Source organism: Zootoca vivipara, chromosome 4 (genome assembly GCF_965207765.1).
Source record: "Zootoca vivipara chromosome 4, rZooViv2.hap1.1, whole genome shotgun sequence".
In the NCBI taxonomy this organism is placed as follows: domain Eukaryota; kingdom Metazoa; phylum Chordata; class Lepidosauria; order Squamata; family Lacertidae; genus Zootoca; species Zootoca vivipara.
Window position 1 is genome coordinate 63,873,719 of NC_142587.1, and position 21,291 is coordinate 63,895,009.

The window sequence follows — 21,291 nt, forward strand, 5'->3', positions numbered from 1 at the left end:
AGACAAGCAATGCTTTACCACTGCCGTGATTTCACATCATCACTTCCCTCAAACAAAGACACAACGGCTTGAAAACCAAGTCTTCATGCAGGGAAAATGCCACGTTTTACTTTATTTTCAAAGAACTGTCCTGCAAATGCTTCCTTGATTAGATAGGAAGAAATAAACTGTCCAGGATTACTATTCCTCTCATGCAGATGTTGTGTGCACAAAAACTGAAAGTGGTCTGTAAATTGAAAACCTGTTATTATCTCCACATTTTAGATGTGCACTGAGGCTTACAACATGCCTATGACATAGTTCAACATGTATTTATTTTGCCCTCCACTTTAGTTTAAAAAAAAGGGTCCTGATTACAAAGATCATTAGTAAGACTGACCATGCTCTCCAGCTTACAATACTAAACCTGTAAGGGGAAAGGGGTGGGGGAAGCAAGCTCAGACACCAATTCTTAAAAGTTACATTTCTTATTTAATGACAAGTTAAAATGGATCAGTCAAGATAGCCTGATGATAGTTGAAGGATGTGGCAGCTGGTCTCTTGGCAGAGGTGATAGCAGGATAGCCCTGTTTCGCTCCTGTCCTTCTGCACTACAGCCTGGTGAAGGGCATATTGCCATGCAGGTGTTGCAAGTTAAAGGCTATAGGGACTACCAAACATATGTAGTCCAGCACTGTTATTAACATACCTGTAGTGCAGATCTGTGTGTAGCTGCTGTGGAGAATGATAGTCTGAGAGATAGCGCTTTAAAACAACCCTATTTTTTTTAGTCTGAGGCAGAGTCAAGAGACTCAGTTTAGCTTTGCTATCCCTTCTATGGTGTTCACAAGGACTACTAAACTTACTGGTGCATCCAGATCATAATTGGAGGGCTTTCTCTGTACTGTATTCCATCCCCTGAGGTGCGGAGAGCAGCAAGTGCCTTAGCTTCGGTTTAGTGGTACCAAGAATATTGAATTCCATTTCTAGCAAGATCTGTTTGGGCCTTGGCCTTCGGTAACAAGTAAAATATTGTTTTTTTCCAGAGGACTTTTGAGGCGATTACTGGCTACTGTATAATGCTGTTGTTGTGTTGTAACTCTTTAAAGTTTTCCCTTGTTGTATTGGTATTTATAGGATACACTTGCTGTTTGTTTGTTTGTTTTTAATTAAATTAAAAACAGCCTTGTGGATCTTTATGTATTAATTGTTTATTTATTAAATGCATTTTCACCCTGCTTTCAGCCAAAAGCCTCTGAAAGTGGCTTACAGACCTCAGGAATGTACAGTAATCTAAAATACATGACACAAAAGGAAAGCGAGATTGGGGGGGGGGAGGAAAAAACTAAACTCAAACACCAGTTCTCAAATACGTGGTCCTTGTAACAACCAGTTCAACTGGGGTGAAAACTATTCACTGCAAGGAGACAAAGAAAGCTGGTCTCTCAGTAGAATCCATTTTTTGTAGTTAGAAAAGTGGGGCGTTTTATTCTGCTCTGTTATTTGTATGTGTGGGTTTGTTTTCCATTGGATTTGTAATATTTTTGCGGGGGGGGGGTCTTATATGATAAAACTGTATTTCAAAAATTTCCATTTTGGAAATAGTTTAATAACGATATATATATATTTTTTAACGTATACGCACTCTTATTGTGGACCTAAACTCTGCTCAATGCACCGGGACTTCCGAAAAAAACGTGCATGGAAATAAAACACGCAGAGGATTGGGTTGCACGTGTTGGAATTGCAGAACAGGGCAGGCGCGCAGGACAACGCCAGTCTTCCCCATCTGCTCCCAGGAGGCGGAAGAGGGAGCAAAGTGCGAGTAATGATCATAATAAATCCCTTAGTTCAGATTTCCCCGCAGGTGAGCGCTCAGTTCGTGGGATGCGGGCAAGCGCAGACTACTAAGGGGAGGCGGCCCTGCTTAACATGCGCGGTGCGCGCTTTTCCTGTGGATAATAGCAAGCCTTTTGGAGATGCCCCTCAAACGCGCACCCTGCTAGCCCCTGTCACCCGCTCGGATCCCAAAGCGGCGAAGAGCGGGAAAAGGCGGCAGCAGCAGCAGCAGCACCCGAGTCGCTCACTCCTCCCCGCACATATAGCGGGCGCCTCTCAGCGAAGCGAGGGGAGGGAGGCGCTCATGCGCACGTAAAGGCTGCCAGGCAGAGGGAGGGGAGCCACCGATGCCGCGCGTGCGCAGAGGGCGCCGCGAGTGGGGAGGGGGCCCCTGCCGAGGAGGCAAACGAGCAAGGGAGGGTTTATCGGGCGGCCGATTTTGATTAAAATATTCAAAATGGCGGACGGAGGAGCAGCGAGTCAAGATGAGAGTTCGGCGGCGGCGGTGGCGGCAGGTAATCATTACTGCATTTTACATATTCATATTCATACTCGCACACGCGGGCGCCCCCCCCTCCGCCGCCCGCCTTCCCCGCTTAGCATAATTTATTAGTACTCAGGATTATTATAATTAACGGCACAGGAGGGAGCTGGGGGGTAGCCGCCGTGCGGGGAAAAAGCGAGAGGCGCACGGAGGGACACGCGGGCACCGGGGGACGGGGGGCAACGGGCAGGGTCCCCCCCCCACAATCACCCTCGCCCTGAGGAGCTCTGCTCGGGCAGCTAGGCCGGGCGCCGCCGCCGCTACCCCGAAGCCGCTTTACATATTCATATAGACTGTATAGTAGGGGTAGCGGCGGAAAAGCGAGGCGGGGGGGGTCGTCGTCATAATGACCGGGTGTGGAGGGAAGGGGGTGTCGGCGGTTGGGAACAAGGGACGGAGCGGCGGGCGCGCAGCACCTTTCCCCTCAGTCTCCTCACCGGTCCCCGGGTGCAACCGCACCCCCCAGCCCCTCTGGTGTCGCATTGGACGGGGAGGGAGGGGGGCGGAGGAGGGAGAAGTCGTGCATTTATTCCTTTTTATTTTCTTAGCGCCTCGGCTCCCGCCCTGCAACCCCCCCCCGCCCCTTTCCCAAGGCAGCCCTGTTTCCCCCAGAGGCCGAGGCCTGCGCGCCAAACAAGGGGTGTTTGGGGTTACTCTCGGGGTAGGGCTGCCTGGCCTAAGGGGAGGGAGAGGGGCGGCAGTGGGGGCTTGCTGCTTCCGTGTGTGTGTGTGTAAGAAAGAAAGAGTGCGCGTGCAAATTGGGGTGTGCGTGTGTGCCCCCTACAGGAAATCTATGAGGGGCGGCTTGTCACCCGCCCCCACCCGGAGGTGTCTGGGGCTGCCCTGACAAATCTTCGCCTGCCCTTCTGCGAGGTGGAGAACCCTTGGAGGCTTCTTTGAATGGCTTGCACCGGATCATAGCGGCGGGATCGGTGGCTTGGGGGGGGGGTGCGGCGGCAGAGGAGGAGGGAGACGACACTTGACAATGCCTTGTCTCCCGTCCCCGTATTATTATTATGGGGTGGCCGGGTCAGGGTTCCGGGGTGGCCGGCTGGCCGCGAGCGGACTGTGGCTGCTTTCTAATTCTCCCTCCCTCCTCCCCCCGCAACCCCGTCTCTGGTCTCCTTCTCTCTCATTTGAATAATGTCTAATTCGGGGAGGTTTATATTATTGAAATGGCCGCCCGGCTTTCCCCGCCTCTCATGTTTAGTAATTCAGGCCTTTAATAACAGCCACTCAGAGCCCAATGCCGTGTTTATATTTTACATTCGCCCCATGTGCTTTTGTGGTTCAATATGATTCTTCTTTCTCGCTCTCTGGCTTTTTTGCATTTTCTTGGCAACGAGCAGGGCCTTGAGATCAAACCCAGGCTGTATGGAGGGGAGGGAGGAAACCTAGGCCCGGACTCCTTTGGCAGGCGCTTAGGCCTCACTCTCTGCTGCTTGATTTATTTACTAATAATCAAAATGCCCCCTCTCAGCCCCGGCAGCAAAAACAAAACCCTCCTGGGGCATGAGCAGCATCAGATCTGCTCACAGCTCCTCTCTCTCTCTCTTTCTCTGTCTCTCTCCCCTCCATGCCTCAAATATAAGGGGCTTATTTTTAATTTATAGCAACAACAGGACTTTCTAAGCTGCTCCTTATAGGGGGGGGGGCTTCTCCCTTTGTCCTGATTGACTTTTTCATGTAGAAAAGAACAGTTTCTCACTTGCAGTTTGAGGGACTGTGAAAACTGCATTTCCCTGAAATTAGCAATTCAGTTACTTGTATTAAATATAGTATGTATTGTCGAACATTGATAGAATAGGTGACAATCTAGACACTACAACCCACATTATAAATTATGTGCAGTAATCTGAGGTGTTATAACTTCCATTTTGATATTTAGGATCTGAATGATGTGGACAGAATATGTTTGGTATATACCTCTGTTGTCTCCTTTAAAGCTAGTACTTGGATGTGTATTAAAGCTAAAAATTATTATGCGTGGTGAAAAAAGAGTGATTAAAAAAGGATGAATGTTCCTTATACTTCATGAAACTAGGAACACTGTTTTAATTAAAACAAACATTTCAATTCGGCACAATGCCTAGTAAGTTACAGTAGCTCTCTCCCTAATTATTTTAAAGGTGGTATCTATTAATATAGTGCTAGCACACTTGACAGATTTATGTAGGCCTCATTAGTGACCATTCTCTTCAATCTGTGCAGAAAAATAACCTGACAGCAGGATATTTTACAGTATCTATGTCTGATTAATATTGAACAGTCCTTGAAGCATGACTATGAGCTGCATATACAGGAACAGTTTGTATTTTTGTAAATTTCATGATGTTTTTATTTTATTTTAAAGTGATTTGTCTTCTGCTCTTTTCCACCCTTACAAAGTTTTCCCTTTCATGGTGTTGGCCAGACAAAAATGTAATATGATTTTATGCCTTAGAAGCATATGTTTCTGCACCTATTTCAAAAGATGTGGTCCAGCTGATGATGTCACTAGCCAGAGGACAAGGTGCAGTTAATTTGATTTATTGACCTGGAGCTAGGTGTAGTGGTGAAGCCTTCTCATAGGGAAACCATTTATCTGAAGACAATTTCCTTTCTAGCTACAATTCAACCACTGCTGTGGCCATAGATATTTTATCCTGAATGATAAAAAATATATAACGCATCTTGTGAACAAAATTTTATTGTAGCTTACAATTTACTAATTTTTAAAGGATGTTTTGCTAACTGCTAATTCTGGTGTGTAAGGGAAGAGTTGCAGTTTTATAAACCCAGGAGCCTACTACCGGTAGCTTCTCCATTTTTGGACTAAAACTGATAATTCTGTGTTCCTTCACTTTGTCTTAGTTTTTGTTTTATCAATACTAAGTACAGCCTCTTACCATAATTTACCTGGAATGGGTCGTAGACCTAATATTCTCATTTTACTAGAATGTTTTCTCCAGTTGTGGCGCAAGTTTTATTTCTCATCAGCCATTGATTTTGATATCAGGTTAAACTGAAGTTCCATTATGCTGTTTGAATGTAGCTTGTGGGGAAAAGAACATTTGGTCTCCCCCTCAACCCAGAGTGGCTCATGTATTATTCTGTTCTCTCTCATGGCCCTTAGGTTGCTTGAATGAAACTGAAATAGTGTTATTGGCTGTTGTAATCACCTGTGGTTGTAATCACCTGTGGTCTTTAACTCAAGATTTATCAAAAGTTTTGTTGGCTCATGCTTCTGCTGCTTAGTAACTCTGGCATTAATAGGGCTCCTGGTATGGCTAGTGATATTAATAGTGGAAATTGTTAATTGTTCTTGGGCTGAGTGGAAGAGAATCTGCCTGTGCACCTACTATGCAGTATCCATAGTCTAAACACTATTGCCTCAACTTTCTGGTTCTTGTGGTGGTCTAAAATTTGCTTTTCTATATAGCATCTGTTTGGGAGTCTTGTTTTAATTGTATCTTTGAGTATCTTTGGTCCACTTGGAGAGAAGCCATATATGTTGGTTAAAAGTCGTAAAACAGTTGTGCAGTTTGCTTGTCATTATTGCAGTGCAAAATCATATGAGAACTCTGACCAATCTTTTAAAAAACTGGGGTGTAGTTGGGCCATGCTAGCTTTACATTATATTATGTAATTGTCTGGGTAATAGTCTTTTCTCATTACATTTATGGTACATTAGTACATTATGCAGTCAAGCTAGCATGCTATGGTTTAATTCAAAATAACTATACTTTGCTATGCATAGCTTTGGCTTTGTTATTTTAAGCCAGTATTGATATTTTCTGCAGCAATTTAAAAGGCACCAGAGGGCCCTTTACTTTGATCTTTGTGCAGTTGAACCTGAATTCGGGGCATTTCTTAAAGTAAAACTTGTGAAGAGTTACAGAAGATGGAGTTGTCTGATTCAGCGGTGGCCTCCATTGCATCCTATTTTACTGCTGGGTGACTGTAGCCCATATCATGTAGTGCTTGTCTTTGCTGGCTGTTCTTGGGTTTATTTTGGCTCTTTCATGCCAGGCAATCTTTGAGGCAGTCAGAAACATAGCAGGATAAGCAGAGGATCTCCCTCATCTCTCTATGCAACTGGCTCATACCAGAAACATACAGAAAGGTTCACTCCCACAGTCCATGTGCTGTTGAAATTGTAAATAAGAGTTACTGCTGCTTCATTTTGTGCATGCTGTTGTACACCAGTGAGGCTTGAAGTCGGTGTGCTTGCCTCTATTGAGATTTTCATCCAGTTTAGGAAGCTCTGCCACTCCAGCTTTTTTCAGTCTTACTTTGGACTCTTGAGACAAACAATAGTATTGGAGACATGTTGACATTTTGCACTGTTATGGTAACTAAGGTTGTAATCCTATATCCATTTATGTGGGAATAAGGCAGATTGAATTTAATTCAGAGTAAACTTGTTTAGACTGTAAATCTCTACAGTATATTCATACAGTAATACCTCGGGTTACGAACACGATCCGTTCCGGATCGCAGTTCGTAACCCAAACACGACCCGAAGCGCCATTTTGCGCATGCGCAAAGCGCTATTTTCGCGCTTTGTGCATGCGCAGACTGTGCACGCCGCTTCTGCGCACGCGCGCGGGGCGAAAACACTTCCGGGTTTGTGCAGTTTGTAACCCGAATTGTTCGCAAACCGAGGTGGTCGTAACCCGAGGTACGACTGTATTGGCAAGAGAGTTTCGGTCCCTGCTCCTGCCAACCTAGCAGTTTGAAAGCATGTCAAAGTGCAAGTAGATAAATAGGTACCGCTTCATCGGGAAGGTAAACGGCGTTTCCGTGCGCTGCTCTGGTTCGCCAGAAGCGGCTTACCGGTAGTCATGCTGGCCATATGACCCGGAAGCTGTACGCCGGCTCCCTTGGCCAATAAAGCGAGATGAGCGCTGCAACCCCAGAGTCCTCCGCGGCTGGACCTAATGGTCAGGGGTCCCTTTACCTTTAATTGCTTATACTTTAGGGAATCAGCTGAACGGTGAACTCTGAGTAGAATTGAAATAAGGTGTTGGTGAGGGCAGATAGTTTTTAGGTTCAGTGTGAAGGAACGACAAATTGGGTCCAGTAAAAGATAGAGCTGAGGTTGCAGTATTCTGGTCTGTACATCACATTGAAACATGTGATGTACATAGTATAAGGCAAAATAGTGATCTTTGAGTATTGGAGGTAATGGGGTTTATGGCAGACTTTCATTCTATCCTAGTTTGAACTTCAGTATCAGTGAACAAATGTTAGCATACGTTCCCCCCACCCCACCCCCATCACCACCTTTGATTTAAGACTGCTATTTCCCCCTTTTACATGGAATGAAATATTGACAAGTTAAGAGTCATCAGCTTCTCTTTACTACAACGTTTAATGTAAAGTTTTGTAACTTTAGGTAGCAGCAGCAAAAACCATACAACGAATTGACAGTGAAATGTAGATAATGTTTCTGCTTTTTTTTTAAAAAAAAAAAGTTTTCTATTGGCCCACATCCCCAGTGTTACCATTTTCATACAGTGAGCAGTTAAATAGGCCATGGGATAAGGTAAAGATGGTGTAAACTGCTATATTTACGAAGGAGCAAAAGCAAGTTATTAATTGCTTATTCACACAACTAAATATTGCAGCAACTGCTGTACTTGCTGCTGCCTTACAGTAATTATTCCTAAACAGCTGTGGGATTTTTTTAAAAGGCTGCAACCATAAGAACAGGAAACACAAGAGATACCCTATACATTTCAAAAATGTCCATCAACCCAGCTTTACTGCCTTAGTATTACAACATGCCCTTGAGAAATTCTTGTCTAGCCCTTACTTCCTTGCAAGTTGTTATGATTACAGTGGTACCTCGGGTTACAGACGCTTCAGGTTACAGACTCCGCTAACCCAGAAATAGTACCTCGGGTTAAGAACTTTGCTTCAGGATGAGAACAGAAATCGTTCTTCGGCGGCGCGGTGGCAGCGGGAGGCCCCATTAGCTAAAGTGGTATCTCAGGTTAAGAACAGTTTCAGGTTAAGATCGGACCTCCAGAACGAATTAAGTTCTTAACCCAAGGTACCACTGTATTATTGTTGTGAGTCAGCCCCTAAAAGTTACTATCCTTAAAAAGAATTCTTCCATCCTTTTCTATGATTAAAAAATCAGACTAGAGTTTTTGTTTGTTTGTTTGTTTTGCAGCTATACTAGAAACACAGCTGGCAGGGAGAAGAGAGAAGGAGCTATGTTTACCTGCTATAGCCTGTTCGTTGTTTGTGCTGGGTGCACAGAAAAGGGCTTTGCCTCCTATGTGTCCATCATAGGAAGCTGACAGTTGAGTTATAGGTCACTTCATTCCTCTGTGACCAGGACAGAAGCTGAGTGGACTGGCAAAGATAAAACAGAATGCACTGTTTCTCCTTTGCCATGCCATTCAGCTTCTTTTCTGACTGCTGAAGAAGAGAAAGCATATCCTCCACAGTCAAGATGAACACTGGGTAGGCTGGCAAAGGAGGGACAGTAATTTATCTTTTCTTTGACAACCAGCATTAGAAACTCAGATATATAAGTTAGGTGGCAAATGGCTTCTTAAACCAGGGTTACAGTCGCCAAAACAGAATGTCTAGTTGCCATTTTGGTGCTAGATGGCTTGAAAGTTGTGTTTTTCAGTATGACCTTTTGGTTCCTGAAAGTCGTTCTGATTGTGCAGATAAAATATCATGGGTAGACTTCTAAAGGATGTGGTGTTAGTGTGTGAAAACTGGGAAGATCGAAGGGTCCCTAGGCATGCACCCCCCGATGGTGCAGACATTAGGCGCCATCATGGCACCCGGGCATCTTCACTTGGTCGCAAGTGGCCGATAGCCAGGTGCAAAATCCGTCTGGCACATGGCAAATTTTGAACGCTGTTGACAACCTGCTGCTGTGGAGGAAGGGGCTTTCCTTCATGGGTAACATGGAAGCTGAGTGAAATGGTGAAGGAAGGATAGAGCATTCTGGTCATCCTCAAACAGCCAATGCATGTGGAATTCCCGAGTGCCCATGGCAACCAACCGAATGCTTAAATACAAGGCTGTTTTGTTGTCTCATTAGATATTTCATTTAAGTCTTGAGCCTTCAGTGCTCAGAAAAAAATACTAATTTAAATGTTTCAGAAACAAGGAACCAAGTAAAAAGCATCATTATTTTTGATTCTACTTGCTAAAGCTTTTCACATTAGAGGTAATTTCAGTACAGTAAAAAGGGGCAACCAGCAGCAGTTTGGAAGTTGCAGCATTTATTAAAATGATAATAGTTGTATAAAGTCAAATATGCAAGTTGCTTTGACCCTCCCACTCTCAGCATCTTTCTGTAGTTCTCTCTGCTTGATATTTCACCAACTCCTGCAGTAACACACATAAGAGAGGAAGAGGCATGTGTTTCTTTGGAGTCAGTATTTCCAGAGCACCCACAGAGGTGTGTATGCATATTTTCTTTCAACAGTTTGCTCTCTGTTGTTGTTGTTTTTTTTAGCATATTGGAACAACTGTTAATGATGTTGATTTCCGGTTCCCCACACTGTGTTTTCAGTAGGTAGCACAGTATAAAACAGGGATGGAGAGCCTGTGGCTATCTGTATGTTGTTGAGTTCCATTTCCCATCAACCCTAGATAGCATGGCAAATTGTCAGGGATGATGGGGGATGTAGGCCAGCAACATATATAAAGTCACCTTGTACAGAAGGTGATAGATGGGTTCATGTGATGAATGAGTAGCTTGGCTAGAGATGAAGTTCATGCTTTGTTGTGACAGCCAAGGGCTTCTCAACAGGAATGATGGTCCTTGGAAGGTTGACTTCTTTAACATAGATTTCTTTTATTTACTGACAAGCTTTGCTTAAAACAAACTAAACTCTTGCTTTTTACAAACCATAAAGAAAAGGAAGACAGGAGCTGCAAACTCTTTTTCATTATCATAATATTTAATGGGAATTACAGAAAAATATATTCCCTTATCTTAAACCTCTCCCTGTGTCACTCCCAAACTATTCCCTTGAAGGAACAATACAAAGTTAAACGATTTTATTATTTATTTGTTAAATTTGTACATGCATCTTCATCTGAAGATCACAAGGCGGCTTACAGCAATAACAAACCAATAGCCCCTTGCACAGCAACACATTTAAAAAGCCATAGAATGTTAATCAGCCAAAGAGCTGGCTATAGCAAAACATTTTCATTATGTAATGAAGGTGGCAGGTGAGCCTCCCCGGGAAGAGCATTTCACAAATGGGTAGCCACCGCAGAAAAGGCCCATTGTCATGTTGCCACTCTCCAGACCTCTCGTGGCACACAAAGAAGGGCCTTAGATTATGATTGCTGGGTCCTTATCAGTTCATATGGGGAGAGGAGGTCCTTGAATTATTAATGTCCTGAACCATTTAAGGCTTTATAGGTCAAACCAGCACTTGCAATTTTTAGAGTGGGAAGATAGCCAAGGAAATTTGGGGGTGGGGGTGGGGTTGAATGATAGATTCTCCCAGCTCCAGTCTTTGTTGTAGCATTCAGAGCAAAATAATTCCCCTTGGAATAATGGTAGTATCCAGAGAGGAGTAGCAATGGAATGATAATATGAAGAAAAATAAGATTGCAGTCCCCAGGGTAAAAGAAAATGCCTAAAATGAAAAATCAGTATAATGTACATTGTTGAAATGACATCAGAATGATGTCCAGAATACAATGACAGCATGATCTAAGCGCAGAAGATAAAATAACAAAGTAGAGAGTGGAATGTCAGTCTCCCAAGGAAGACTGACAGTGTCCAGTATGAAATAGTATGGGATTATCCCATGGGTATTTCATGAAGAGTACACTGACCACCAGTTCATTGCTCTTCTACCCATCTCACTTGAACTTCACTGTGGGGACAGTTACTTCCCTCTGCAGACTTCTTTTCTATGACAGTCCTAACATTCAGTTCTCATGTCTTTCTCCTTTAACTGTTTTTTCAACCCTATGCTGTTCAATTACATTTCCCTGTGGCATGGATTTGTGGCGGCGGGGGCGGGCAGGGGGTTGCTCCACTGAGGAAGATGTCTCCTACAACATCTTTCTCCGTATTTATTTATTTTAGTTTGTTTATAAGGTTTACATCCCACCCCTCATCACATGTGATCTTTTACATCCCACACCTTATCACATGTGATCTTGGAGCAAGTCACAAGACACAGTACACAAAGACAGCCAAATAGAATACACTTTAAAATGCATCAATCCTCCATCTATTAAATATATCAATCTGAATAGTTGGGTAAACTAGTGCGCTTGCAGAAACTTGGAAACATAAAGGCTTTGCCAAACAGCCTGGTGGAAGAGGAGAGTCTTAGTTGGGGCTGAAAAGGTTGGTGCCAGTCAAAGCTTGGAGAAGAGAGTGCTCCATAGCTGGGGTACTGAGACAGCCCCCTAGTGAGCCTGAGGTCTCCTGATCTTTTCCAACAACAATAAAACAAACAAGGGCTCTGAGACGTATTTTGTTTTTATTAAATAATTAATAAAACTTAATTTTTAAAATATATCAGGTGACATTGTAACATAAGAGGGCACAATTTTCCTGCAACAGGGTGGTGGAAGGCTAACCGTACCCCTGAAAATAAGGTCCAGAAGGCAATTTCGGACCGAGAAGTCGGGGGTGTCTGGAAGGAACTCCGGCACCCCTCACCAAGAGGCTGAGGAGGGGCGGGGAGTCCTGGGCACTAAAACAAAACTACCAGGAATAAAATGACAAAAAAATCACTTTGAATGGTCAGTGACCCTTTTCTGTGGCACTCAATATCATTTTTATACCTTATTTTGAAAGAGACCACAATTAGATTTATTTTGATAACAAAATAAGCCCAATTGGTTGAAAAATAAGCGAAACAGGGTTTTTTTTTCCTAAACTGACGCAGAAATTACATTAGCCTAAATTACACAAAAATCAAATTAAAACAAAAAATTCTCCTGTGCCCAATTTTGGACCAAAAAATCTTAAAAAATTAATTTGAGGTTATCTCATAGGTATATACACACTTTTTTAAAAAAAGAAAATCTGAGTTGTGAGAACACATGGCACCCAGGTGATTTGGCGTGGAATGACCCTCTGGTACTGCTTATATGTTCATAACTGGGAACATAAATCCCTGTTTCAGAAACTTTAAAATGATTTTTCATGTGTTATCCTGAAGCCTCAAGATTAGTTACCTAGTCAAATTCTCAAGCACCCTAGGAGATAATAGCCAGAGAAATGGCAGCTTGCCCAGGAATTTTGATTTCCCATGTTCAAATGAGATTTCTGATTCACTGCCCTATGCTAGTTCAGTGAATTGAGTAAATGAATAATATGGTGCTAGAAATATGAATGTGATTTCTAAAACTAGTCCTTGCTCGGCTATTGGATTGTAGATAATTGAGTGACTGCTTTGTAGATAATTTTACAGATTGCTTTGTAGATTTTGTTGTAGTTAATTTTCAAGTTAACTTTGCATTACAGCAAAAAGTGAATATTCTTCCCCACCCTAAATCCCCAAGAAATTATTTTGGAAACTGATTTCTTATTCGCCAGTCCACCTAAGAAGATATGTGTGTTTTCTGGATGCATATATCTTCCTGGATGAACAAACATAGGTGTCAACTGGATGTACATCTAATGTACATTTGATTTAAACAGCATTTAAATGTGAATGCTGTCTATCTGTATTTTTTTAATAGGACCTGTGGCTATTCATCCCTACCAACATCATCGTTCAAGTAGTTGCATATAAATATTCAGACTAAAAATGTGTCAAGATCACAAACAAATAGGGTGGGGTTCAAGAAAATGTACAATTAGTCCTATGCAGCCAACGGGGGTTTTGTTTCTTAAACACATCAAACTTCTTTTGAAACTCAGAATCCTCAAAAGCAGTTTGTGATACAGCATTGGGAGAGGGGGAGAGCCTGGTGTTGAATGGTGAAGAAGTAAAAAAATTCCACTGGGCATCTTCAAGTTTTTGAGTATGTCTAAAATAGTTCTTTAGATTCTGGCACCCTTCTATGTAAAGTTTTCACTGGACCAAATTAGCTTCTGTGTAATTTGTATAAGGAAAATTACGTTCTTTACATCCACCTACAGCTCTTGGTATTTTAATATGAAAATAGATCCTCTGGTTTGGTAAATCAAATCATTGACTTTAATTTCTTTAACCTTCAGGTATAATAAATACATTTTCACCTTGGCCGTTTAGTACATTGTATGGTAGCATTCCACTTTTCTTCTTTCTGTCACTGTCACATATTATGTGTGAGAACTACATGGAAACAAATTTGGCTGTTGGTGCTACAATTGTATGGAACTATTGGTTAATAACAATCTTACAGTAATAATTAATAGAAAACAGTAATACAAATCTGCATTATTTTAAAGTAAAAAGTACTACATAATTGACTTCTAGAGTTGTGTGGCAATATAAAAAGTGTGAATTTTGCTGGAATGGGTCAAATTTTATTGATGCCGATTAGTGGGAATGTAGCCATATATTGCTGTATTCTACTCACCATAGCAAAGGTTTAGGATCAGAGTTTTCCTTCTAGATGGGCTACCTTCTCAGGTTGACAAACCCCATTTGCACCTCACTTCCCTCTATAGCACACACGGAAACTGCCTTCTTGATTGTTGGATTCACTATGATCTTGTCCACTCAATCCACTGGAGCCTGTCTTCATATGCAGGTCCCTAGCTCACCAAGGCTTTGAGACCCATTGGTTACGCTCACCTGGTTTAGCTGGCCAGTTGAAGCTATTTTTCCGGGCTATGGTCGCTGTCACATGCTTACAGCTTCCAAGGAGCCACAGGTGAGAGCTGAGTGGGGATGAAAGGTGGACAAACTATCTCAGAAGGAGCACTATCTCAGAAGGAGCACTATGTGTCTCCCACACCTCCCCTAACACTCCATACACCCTGATACTAAGCCTCTGCTGCCTTTTAGAGATATCTTCAGGAGAAGAAAAGGCTAATGAGTAAACCCTACACAAATCGGGAGTGAGGTCCCTAAGACAGTTGGATGGTGCCTTGTATGCCTCCTTCGGCATCTCCTGCAGCCAAGCTTGTGTCAAACATATTGCTCTACTTTCCTTTGTACCATATCAGCGAGACTGAGAGGGAGGTTTTTTCGTCTGGCAGCCCAGGATAGCCATACACACTGCCCAGGATATCACTTTGGTGCTGCCAACACAGCAGTTTCATTTCACCTCTGGAGGTGCACTCCATTGCCTCTCAAGACAGACGGATGGCAACAACAATATTCACCATAGTGAAGGTAAACTATGGCATAAGGATTTTAGAGTATTTTGAGGCAAAGAGGAGAGCAGACTTAGAAGACCTACTTTACAAAAGTAAACTTAATATAGACTTCTTTTCACCAGATATATCTAGTAGAGTTGTCCTACCTAAGGCTCTAAATCTAGGCAACTTAAATTGTTTTTCTATGCAAAGAAGGGATGTCAACTACTTTAACGAGACTGTGAACATTAGCTAGTACAATTTTTTCCTTTTTTAAAAGAAAGCACTTGACCGTTGGAGTCTTGGAGACCATTCAACCAACATTCCTATACTTCCTTTAATTGCAGTATGTCATTTTTTCAAAAAGTGCTTTATTTAGTTATTTTTTGTATTAAACGGAACACTTTTGACAGAAAACTTTTAAGGGGAATTTCTTGTTTAAATGGTGGAAACAACTTTCAGATTACATGGGACTCTGTTGTGGGCTTCACAGGACTCACAGTTTACAACAGATAAAAATAGTTTGCGGTTGAAAAGAAGAAATATGGCTAGTGCCCAGCTCTCAAGGGGTGTTTTCAGCAACTAAATCTCAAATTACTCTCTCCTGTCTCTCATTGGAAACCACTTTTTGAAACAGGGCATTTTCCAAAGTAGATTGTGATATACAGTAGTATGAGTTGGATGTTCAAAGAAGAAACAAAGGCCCTTAAGATGCTAATTTAAAAATGCAAACATACAATTAAAAGGCTGGTTCTTTGGATCTGCTCTATCACATAGTAGCAAAACCAGATATAAATTTAGAAAGTTCATGGTCAATGGAGCCCAGGTTCAGTGATCATAGTGTGTGATATCCTGCCCTCTCAGAACAAAGTTTTATTTTTCAGAGTTGTACAGGACTTTGTGTTTTTCTTCCACAGCTGAATTGCCTATAACAAAAGAAGGCAGCAATGCAGAATTTTTTCTAGAAGATCTCATTGCACAAATGTTTGAGGAGAAAATGCAGAATCAACAGAATTATGTGATGTATCTGTTCCTGCACTGTACAACTTTAGTCTGCAAGTGGGGGAACGACTGTACTAGATTCACACAAGCAGGTAGCTTCCTTTCTTGTTTAGAGGGGGAACTATTAAACATTTGATTCATAGAATCAATGAATCAAATGTTTAATAGTTCCCCCTCTAAACAAGAAAGGAAGCTACCTGCTTGTGTGAATCTAGTACAGTCGTACCTCATGTTATGTTCGCTGCGGGATAAGTCTTTTCATGTTGCGAACGGGCCAAACCCAGAAGTCCCGGAACGGGTTACTTCCAGTTTCGGCGCATGCACAGAAGCACCGACTCACGCTTTGCGCATGTGCAGAAGTGGCGGTTCAGGATGCGGCCTTTTCAGGTTGCGAACAGGCCTCCGGAACGGATCCTGTTCGCAACCAGAGGTACCACTTTATGTCATAGAGAAGGCTTTTAGATTAGCCATATTTCTGATCCCATATTGTTGAGCTGTGGTGGTTTTTGGCCCAGTTTGCATGTTACTTTGAACCATAGTTCCCATTAAACACACCAGGTTAGTGTTGGGGAATATTTAAATGTTGGATTCTCCCATCTTCAGTACAACTACAGATATATTATTAAAGCTGCTGATTGTCTATAGAACCCTTAAAGAGAGTGGTGGGCTATATATATCTTACTACATATATCTGTAGTAATATTAGTAATAGTCATGGTTTTGGACATCTACAGAGCTTTAAAAATACCCTTCATTGGAAAGGCAGTTTTGCTTCCTTCACTGCTAAAAAATTGCACTCTTCAATACTGGGAGCTTTATTGAAACACTATAAATTCTTGGCTTTTTTGTATGCTAAATTGTATATAATGAATGTGCAGTGCGTTGAAGCAGTACAGTAGATACACTGAATATTCTGAAAAGGCTTTTACAATACCTTAGAGTAGCAAATATACATGAAAATGTGTCCTATGGATCAGTAGTTGAATGAAGCAGGTGGGCAGGAAGTGTTAGCCAACTGCTTGGATCAATGTAGGGAGGAAGAAAAACTGTGTCCAAAGGACCTCTAATGGAGTCTTGGGCTGATTTGACAATACTTAGCTTACTAGCTTAGAGCCATTTCTTGATTAAAATAGGAAGTGTGCCCCCCCTCCCCGGCCGGTTCTCACTATGTGTTGAAATTACCTACAATAAGAAGTTCAGGAAAGTTCACTCTACCTTCATGACTGTTGCAGAATGATGGCTGACAGATGCATAGAATTCCCAGTTTATTCTAAGCTATCCGTGCCAACCCATGTTGGATAGACTTAGCACATACTAAATAGGTGTGGTACAGTTCTCCATCATGCATACACACTGTTTAGGTGTCCTTAGAATACCTACCAGAACCATCTAAACAAACACAAGGTGAAAGCTTCAAAGTCTCAAGTAGGTGATCTCATTCTGAATTAAAGGATAATTTGATGTTTTGTTTACCTCATCTTTTATCCAATGACAGCAGTGAAAAGATGAGGTCACCTACTTTCATTCTAAAACATAAGACAGAAAGCCAGAAGGAGAAATACAATTTTTCTAGTAATAAACACTTTCCCTGTGCATTTGGGGGTCATAACTAATCCCAAATAGTTTTGAAAATATTTAAATGTTTTCCACTAATTTGTGTACTTCACTTTCCATATAATAGGGAGGGTCATTAGATCTGTAGTGTTCCAACTTACTCTGCCTAACCCCTCCCCCAAAAATACATTTCAGTAAAATGGGTTTGGAATTGAATGCTAAAGGTTATTTTAAAGAACCAGGTATTTACTTGCCTCTTTAGAGAAGGCATTCCACAAGGTTTATGCCACAACCAGAAAGTCCCTGCTTGCTGTAAATGTCTGTCATACTTAAATCAGTGAGGGAGTCTAGCAGCTCAGGTGTTGAATGAAGCAGCTACTGAACAACATAGGAAGAAGTTGGCCCTTAAGTTACCTGGAGCCCAAGCACCCTCGGATTTTAAAGTAACAGAACTAGAACAGAACTAGTTCAGTTGGTCCTGAAAATGAATATGTCAACAGTGGAGATTGAGTATCAGTAGAGTGATGCATCCTGACCAGTGTTACAAACTCAAATATATATGAGCTAGGTGCCAAAAAGACCATAAAGAAGGCTGATCACCAAAGAATTGATGCTTTTGAATTATGGTGCTGGAGGAGACTCTTGAGAGACTCTTGCAAGAAGATCAAACATCCATTCTGAAGGAAATCAGCCCTGAGTGCTCACTGGAAGGACAGATCCTGAAGCTGAGGCTCCAATACTTTGGCCACCTCATGAGAAGAGAAGACTCCCTGCAAAAGACCCTGATGTTGGGAAAGGGCACAAGGAGAAGGGGACGACAGAGGACGAGAGGGTTGGACAGTGTTCTTGAAGCTACAAACATGAGTTTGACCAAACTGCAGGAGGCAGTGGAAGACAGGAGTGCCTGGCGTGCTATGGTCCATGGGGTCACGAAGAGTCGGACACAACTAAACAACAACAGGTGCCAAATGGCTTCTTAAACCAAAGTTACAGTCACCAAAATGGAATGTCTGGTTATCCTTTTTGGGAATGACAGCTTATTTTTCAAATGATGGACTGACTGAGATTGAATGTCAGTTAAACATCAGGCTAGTTCAGATGACAACCTTGAGTTAGGTTAAGAAATTTAAGAACTTAAAGAAGAAAAGTCACTTTATCCAGGGACTGTCCATGTATCTATATCTATATGCCTATTCCCACCTCTTTTTCTTAATGGTGACATGGACCATTCATAAGTAAGAATATTCTTGACAACTGTGAGCAAGCTACAACAGTTAAGTATAATGTTCACTGCTGCTGCACAGGAAAAACATTTTGGTTCCTGAAATTCATTCTGATTGTGCAGATAAAATATAATTGATAGAATTCTACAGGAATTCAATCATTAGTGTGTGAAAAGAGTCCAGATCCAATGATCCCCAGGCATGCATCTCCAGATGGTGATGTCATGCGCCATCCTAGGACCCCAGCGTCTTCCCTTTGTTGCAAGTGGCCAATGGTCAGGTGCAAAACGCTAATTCCGAACACTGATTCTCACAGTCCAATTCCATCCAGCTGGCTTGGTGGTGGTATTTTGCATCAAATGAAGGTTTTGGACACTTTTTAGGGGCAGGCAGCCCATATAGTCCAGTATACCTGAAGGAACGTCTCCACCCCAATCGTGTTCTGCCTGGACACTGAGGTCCAGTGCCAAGGGTCTTTTGCAGTTCCCTTGCTGCGAGAAGCCAAGTTACAGGGAACCAGGCAGAGGGCCTTCTCGGTAGTGGCATCCGCCCTGTGGAATGCCTTCCCACCAGATGTCAAAGAGAAAAACAACTACCAGACTTTTAGAAGACATCTGAAGGCTGCCCTGTTTAGGGAAGCTTTTAATGTTTAATAGATTATTGTATTTTAATACTTCTGTTGGAAGCCACCCAGAGTGGCTGGGGTAACCCAGCCACATGGGTGGGGTATAAATAATATATTATTATTATTATTATTAGTAGTAGTAGTAGTAATACCGAGGGGGAAATTCCGTGAGCACAATGGTTTATCCTTGTGCAATTGAATGTTCTCCCATTTTCCTCCTCCCATGCATTCCTAAAAGCGAAAAGAGTTCTGCTTGCCCAATTATTTAGTTGCATACTACAAAAAGAGTGCATTAAGTAATCTAGTTTTATGGTTTCTAATGGGTTAATGTGTATGGGCAAATTTGTCTTCTACAGGAAAGGACACAGCTTGCATATTAGTCAGCTCCCAAAAGCGGAGTGCAATCAAGGAGCACCTTCAAGTTGGAAGTTTGAGTCTTCAGGGGAAATAGAATTTAATCTAAGGCAAGCTATGCCACCATTCCCATATCACCAACGTTCTAATGGTGCTTTGTAACTTGGATTAAGCTTCAACTTGTTCACCTGCAAAAACAGTTCAGTAGTGCAGCTGAGATAGTTGAATACTGGAAAGACCTGTAGTAGCTGCTTTTCTAGGTGAATAGGACCAGGAGTAATAAATATCTTTGTTATTGATAGAAATTGATACATCTCCAGTCAGCAACAATTTCTTGTTGAACATTTATTGGTGTCCATTCTGTTTGTTTAACTGCATGCTCTGTTCTAGTTCCCTTATAAAGGTTTCAAAATGTTGCTTAAATTTTTGATGTAATATACTTCTAAGCATTGTACTATGGTGTATTTTGTGATTTATTCTTCCCCAATGCACTTTAGCATAATTCTGTAACTGCATAAATTATATATTGGGATGCTCAGAAAGACTGGTCCCATGTTGCTTAAGTGATACAATTTTTTTGTTTCTGTATTAAATGTGTGTAATTAGAAAAACTTCACCATAGTCCAGCCTTTCTTAACCTTGGGTTCCTAGATATTGTTGGACTGCAACTCCCATCATTCCTGACCATTGATCATGCTAACTAGGAATGATGGGAGTTGTAGTCAAACAACATAATTCTAAAAACCCAAAGTTGAGAGAGGCTGCCACAGTCAAATATTCTAACTTATCTTTAGAGTGATATTATTTTTTTGTCCTCCAGGTGGCACTACATTTTTTCTTTATTTCCTAGTGACTGAATTGAGAATTTTCTGTGAGATTATTTAAATATACCGTAGTATTCCCAAAATTCATGTATTGCAAGGCAGTATTTGAAACCAGATACTTTCCTAGCAATGTTAAAATGACTAGACATTTTCAGGTTGGTCTAAGAGTAAAAATGAATCTATTTATTTGTTTATTGAATTTATATCCCAGCCTTCCTCCTAAAGGGGCTCTGGGTGGTAAACAGACAATTTAAAAATAGAATCAAAGCAAAAACATTCTAAAACAGTTACACCATTCTAAAAACAATTACAATAAAAAAAAACACCTAAAAGCAGTTACAGTTTGAAAATGTTTGTGAAAAGAACCCAGGAAGAATAAACTTCTTAAGATGGTTTATAATATTGGGTTTCATTTCTGTCTGCTGTCTTATCTAACATGAACCAGAACAATTCATGCAACCACTGTAGGATCAAGTGTGTTTTGATCCTATTTTGGTATCATGAAGAGCTAGCAGTGCATGGAGCAGAACTGAGTTTTCAAAGCAAAATTCTCTGTTCTTTTCTCTTTTGTCTTCCAGTTCTTTCTTTCCAGTCTACCAAGGTCCAGTAGTTCAAACTATGGGAAAAAAGACCTTTTTATGAACAAGTTCTCTCTGGCCCCCAATTTGGCTGCTGTACTAGTTTTTCTTCTGAATCTGCCCAAATATCTTCATGCATGGTTTCTGTTGCTCTTTGTTTGTACAACAGATTGCAGTGTTTTCCTTGTGTCTTTCTATTGTAGTTCCTGATCAAAACTGTTAAAACCAATATTCTTCATCTTGGTGAAAATTTTAGTTACTGTATAGTACTGAATATTCCTGTGATAGGCTGATTACTTTTTAAAATAAAAAATGTTACCATCATAGTTGTGAGGAATGGCTAATGAAGAATACAGCTGGAATTGAAAGTCTTGCCTCAAGATCAGTTTCTCATAAGGTGATACCATCATAATATATTGGCTGGGGTGGGGTGGGGGGAACAGACAAATACTGAATTATTTGCAGTTTAAACATGGTTGGGTTTCTCTGTGTTTGCCATTCCAGCTCTAAAAATGCCTATATACATTGTAGAAA

The 21,291-nt window shown here is 41.6% G+C and overlaps 1 protein-coding gene across 5 annotated transcripts in view; it reads left to right on the forward strand.

Annotated features, from left to right (window-relative positions):
• Positions 1-2,195: 2,195 nt before the first annotated feature.
• The window catches only part of POU2F1 (POU class 2 homeobox 1), a 98,837-nt gene continuing 79,741 nt past the window's right edge, over positions 2,196-21,291 (forward strand). For 3 of the 5 annotated variants that reach the window (XM_035116370.3, XM_035116371.3, XM_035116372.3), the window contains exon 1: positions 2,217-2,333. In XM_035116370.3, coding sequence (XP_034972261.1) covers positions 2,276-2,333 — 58 coding nt within the window. In that variant the 5' untranslated portion in view covers positions 2,217-2,275. Of the gene's footprint in view, positions 2,334-21,291 lie in introns of all 5 variants that reach the window. The other 2 variants (XM_035116369.3, XM_088668024.1) reach the window with 2 other exon arrangements.